At 36.8% G+C, this 5,454-nt stretch overlaps 1 protein-coding gene across 1 annotated transcript in view; it reads right to left on the minus strand.

The window, feature by feature from the left end:
- Positions 1 to 1,039: 1,039 nt before the first annotated feature.
- The window catches only part of pax1 (paired box 1), an 11,596-nt gene continuing 7,181 nt past the window's right edge, over positions 1,040 to 5,454 (minus strand). Inside the window, exon 5 of the mRNA XM_002939437.5 lies at positions 1,040 to 2,217. Within this exon, the coding sequence (XP_002939483.2) occupies positions 2,126 to 2,217 (92 nt within the window). The 3' untranslated portion in view covers positions 1,040 to 2,125. The remainder of the gene's footprint in view (positions 2,218 to 5,454) is intronic.

The raw sequence follows: 5,454 nt of genomic DNA on the forward strand, positions 1-5,454 counted from the left end.
TTCTTCCATCTATTTCTCCTCTTTCTTCCCATTCAGAAATAGGGAATGACCATGAAACAGGCCAAATGGTCAGGAGCAGGAGGACCCACTGAAACCTGGGCCCACCGGGAGTTTTGCTGGTGTCCCGGTGGCCCAGTCCGAGCCTGGAAAACTATATATCACATAAACTAGTTCATATGTAAAACTCTGCTTCATCTAAATAAACCATCAGAAAAATAGTTTTTAGCAGCATGTGCTGTTGGATAATCCTAAATAGTAAATTGCCATTTTAAGTACTAAGGGCTGCTGGCTGGGATCAATTCACGGTGCACACAACCAAACCAAAGACCAAAGGCACACATACATGCCAGGTCATATCAGCCAATGAATGGACAAAGTTCTGCCTTTTACTTAAACACTTCTTCCTGTTAAAGTTAGAGCTGCATTATTTCCTGTCAGCTGATCTCTAGGGCAAACACAGTGACATGGAACACAGAAATCACCTGACAAGAAATAATGCAACTCTAACTATCACAAAATGGTCCATCACAAAATGGTGGCTCAAGGAAAAACATGTAAAATGGCAATATATATGTGTATATATATTTATAAATATATATATAATCTTTAATATGACACTGCTGTCCCAAGATATCCTTGGAGCTGTGAATGACTGATGGACATTGTATGTTTTTCTATATCTCTTACCTTGTTTGATCTAACAAAGAAATGACCTTCAAATAGGCTTGAACTAAAAAAGTCAGACAAGGAATGCACTAGAGTTACACATTTATATATTACTACCTTAACACTTAATCCATAATAATATGTCTTTCTTGTATTGTGCATCTATTGTGTATCTGTACACATTAATATATACAACAGTAACACAAGCAGCAGACACAACAGTTTCCATATTAAATTATGTTTAACTGCATCCAACACTTTGAACATCTACATTCACCTTGAAGAACAATAAAATATATCTTTGGTTTTTCTGAGCTTTATGCTTTCTCTGCCCTGTACCCAATGTGGCGAGTCAACAAATCAAACAACCATGTTAAAGGAATTTCTGTTTAATTTTTTAGGATATTTACGTTTATAAAAATATAAAATAAAATGGAGTTATTTATTTATTTGTACATTTACAATCTTAGCTATACATTATACTCACAAAGATTGTTTCACATCATTGCATCATATATTTTATTCCAAATATTTGGGAAAAAAAACTAAAATGAAGATTCCCCTAGCAAGAATTAAATATCAGTGTATTTAAATAAAAGACACCACAAAGGATCCAGCTGTAATTGTACATGTGCCTATAAGTGTGTGTCTATATATATATATATATATATATATATATATATATAAAAGCACATTATTGTAATTCTAGGTCAGGGATGTAGAGCACAAGACCCTTAGCTGCTGCTGCTAAACTATAGCTTCCTACAACCTTTGCCAGCCTTTCCCAAGGAGTTTCACAAGAGATGAAGGGCCAGAGGCCAAATGTCTGTATGAGAAGGTGGTCATAAAATACACTAAAAGAGGAAGAAGGAAGAATCATGACAATAAACAAAAAGAAGAAGATAAGTAAATTCTCATCAACTGCATCACTGTCCCAATGAAACACCTCACTCAAGGATCATTCCATTTTTCACCCCATCTCTTGGGACAGAATGTAGCCTGTGATTGCAGGGCCTAGACTGCAGAGATAGAATGTAGCCTATGACTGCGGGACCCAGACTGCAGAGATAGAATGTAGCCTGTGACTGCGGGGCCCAGATTGCAGGGATAGAATGTAGCCTGTGACTGCGGGGCCCAGATTGCAGGGATAGAATGTAGCCTGTGATTGCAGGGCCCAGATTGCAGGGATAGAATGTAGCCTGTGATTGCAGGGCCCAGATTGCAGGGATAGAATGTAGCCTGTGATTGCAGAGCCCAGATTGCAGGGATAGAATGTAGCCTGTGATTGCAGGGCCCAGATTGCAGGGATAGAATGTAGCCTGTGATTGCAGGGCCCAGTTCCACATTCAGCCTTTCTGCAGCAGGGGGCCATCCTGACAAATTATTGCTGCGACAGTTTCTGTAAGGCAGATGCTTGAGTGCTGTCATTATACAGTCAGTTGCTGGTGCCTTGAGCTTGTTAAGAGGATGAAGCAGGGATTGGAAGTCCATGTATATTACTCAAGGTCTCTGGGATTTTTATGATAGGGCTGTTGGGTTTCCTGTTCACAACTAAGGGGTTAAAAAGAAAAACAAATTAGGCTAAACTGAAAACCGTGACAAGAACACAAAAATAAGCATGATGATTGGTTCTGCTGCTCATCATCAGCTACTCTAATGGAAGGATCTAATAAGAGTCTCCCAGAAGGTATAACATACACAAATGATACTTGGCAAAGAGACACTTATGTTGTCCATCACTTTCCTTTTGATTGACATGAGTACATAAGGACATCTCAAAGTTTCTACAATAGAAAGAGGCCTCACATACTAAAACAGGTGAAAATGGCTCACTGGTTACTGCGGGTTGTTACACTGGATACTCTACTAGGCTATAACCCATAGCAGGAAATCAGACAGTTGCTTTCAATGAATATCCTGCAGGAAAAATACTATAGATGACTGCTGATTGGTTGCTAGGAGGTTACTTACTCAGTACATTTTCCTACCTAATTATTAGGAGTATTCCTGTAAGATTGCTCAAAAGGAGCATAAACCTTAAAATAAGATTTTGCCTAATGAAGAAAATGTAACTTTTCAATGTGCATTTAAAACACATTTTCAATGGATTTAAACTTATATTGTAAATGCAATGGCTATTGAAAACAGTATTTGTCTGGCCCTTTCTGTACTGCTAGTTCTGACTCTTGAAATGGTGTAGCAGAAGCTAGCCTATATACATAAAAATAAATTAAAAAGAAGAAAAAACTTTTAAAATTAAATGTATATTGTTAATTTAAATTAAAAAAAAGTGATAATTTAGTATTTTCTTGTTAGGAAGCCAAAAAAAAATTAATAGAATAAGCCCTTTACAGAAAAAATGAATATATTAAATCCATTTGTTTCTTGGTTGCTAAGGTCAGTGACCCTGACAATCAGATATCAGTTGCAGAACAGAAATAGAATAAGAAGGTTTATAAATCAAAAACCACAGAAAACAGAAAATAAAGACCAATTACAAAATTTCTAACTAATCTATCTAATTTCTAACATGTTGAAGTTTATCAAAAGTGAACCATCACTTTATGACACATCTTATATATGTATTTGGGTATTGTATTTGGCAGCTGCATTTGGAAACAATCCAGTTCTGGAATGCAGGCACAAAAATGAGAAATGGTTGTTGAATGCCTTATGTTTGTCCTAGTTTATGTGCCAGTTGCATATGCAGCCTCAGCCTTTCCCCAGGTACTGTATGTATGGGCTGGCCAAGCACTACTACCCAGTCACAAGCACATACTGTAACTGCCAGTGTGTATCATGCCATATGCCAATATAGGTTTTAAGGTCCCTGTATATAAATCCATTCTGTAAGTAATGTGCAAGATGAGCACCCCCATATCGATACACAACAATAACATCCCTCAATTACTGAAAGCTTAACTACATGCAGCAAACCCTCTCTCTTTCTCTCCTGGTAAGAACAGATGCACTCTGTCCCTGCTATAACCCCCCAGCCTGATGTAGCTTGTCTCATAGGCCAATGACTGCTGAATACTGCTCAATATGGACAGAAATAAGCAGACTCTTCTATGTTACTAATTATCTGATACAAGTACCTGCCATGTTTACCAGATGTAGGTAATGCAAGTGCATTGTAATGAGCCAAAGAAGTCTTATTTATCTCCAGTTGGGCAAAGATTGCACTGTTTAGTTACCTGGCCTGGGCAAATGACTAGATGGATAGTGACCACTCATGAGATTATGGATTTCGTAAATAACTAATTCCCAGAATTCATTATGTTACTTCTGACATAAACACATTAGAGCGTCTGATAGATGCCTGATAGATGTGCAATGTACCCACAATAATAACAATGCATGCTAGCCCAGCTTTATATTGTGCCGGCAAAAATGCCTGCCCTGCATGAATAACAAAGGATGTTGCCGAAATACCAATTGTAGCTGCTGAAAAATAATCCTGGGGGGGCGATTGGTTGATGCGGTCACAACTGCTGCAAGGGCATAAACCAACCCAATCATATTAACAACATCCAATGCCCATAAATCTACTTATTACTGAAGCCACTATGGTGCTGAGATTTACTAATAGTGCTGTTACACTAATATTTTCTTTTTTGCACCTGCCATTATCTTTTTGTTACGCCATTAGATCTATGTAGATAGCAGCAATGCAAATAATAATTAAATATCCTAACATCTAACAGTCAAGTAAAATTGCCCATTAGTCCTTATAATTTCCTTGTGTTATTTTAACAATTTCCTTGTGTTACTTTGATAATTTCCTCATGTTACTATAATAATTTCCCTGTGTTTCCTATAGGCGAGATCTTATAAATTCTAATAGAATGCCGATTCACGTTAAATGTGATTTGGGGTGAAACTTAAAGAAAAGACCGAATACTATAAAAGCACAGAACACAAACCTGCGACAGAATTGTCTCTACGGACAAGGAGGGAGAGAGTAAAATTTAGGAGGCATATCAATAGAATTTTCTACTCATTCGTTTTATTATTATTGCAGTTTTACTATATTATAGCTTATTGGGATAGGGCCCCGTCAACGTTAATGTAATTCTCCACCCCTTCTCTTTTCCATATTCAAAACTACGAAAAATGCAGGGAAAATACTAAAACTGGCATGTAGATTAATTATATAACATCTCAACATACAAATTCAAAAAGCAATCGATGTTGATACCTAAATAATTTCGTTTTGTAATTGCAATGCCAACGATTTGCCCCCCTTTTCAGATTATGCCATTCATTTACTGGACAAACATTAGAAACTCGACCAACAAGTACCTGGTTCTGATTTCTAGTGAGAATTGGGAGTATAATCTCTGAAACAGTGAAGATCGAATTTTGTTCGCATTAATGGTAGCACAGAATAAAAATACACAACAGCAAAATTTGTACTTCTAAAAAAAAGCTGAATCCACGTATTTTTCACCTACTCTTGTTTTCAGATGAGTCTCAGACAAACCTGGCAGTGAGGGAGGAAAACAGCTAAATTCTTATAATATGCTGAATTAAGTTTATAGTGATTTCTCCTTCCCCACTTGTACATAAAATGATATGGAACGCTGTGTTACATGGACAAACTGGCAGGCTTTCCTTTCATAAACACTAACAGAAACCCAAGCAGATTTCTTGCGCTCAATTTATAAGGTGAGATTATTTTGTTGAATTCGCTGCTATAAACAACAAATTTAGCACTGACAGCATGAGTAAATTTATAGATGGATAAAATAAAGGGAATTTTGTACTCATTAAAACTATAACAAT

This window comes from Xenopus tropicalis, chromosome 5, assembly GCF_000004195.4.
Source record: "Xenopus tropicalis strain Nigerian chromosome 5, UCB_Xtro_10.0, whole genome shotgun sequence".
Taxonomy (NCBI): Eukaryota; Metazoa; Chordata; class Amphibia; order Anura; family Pipidae; genus Xenopus; species Xenopus tropicalis.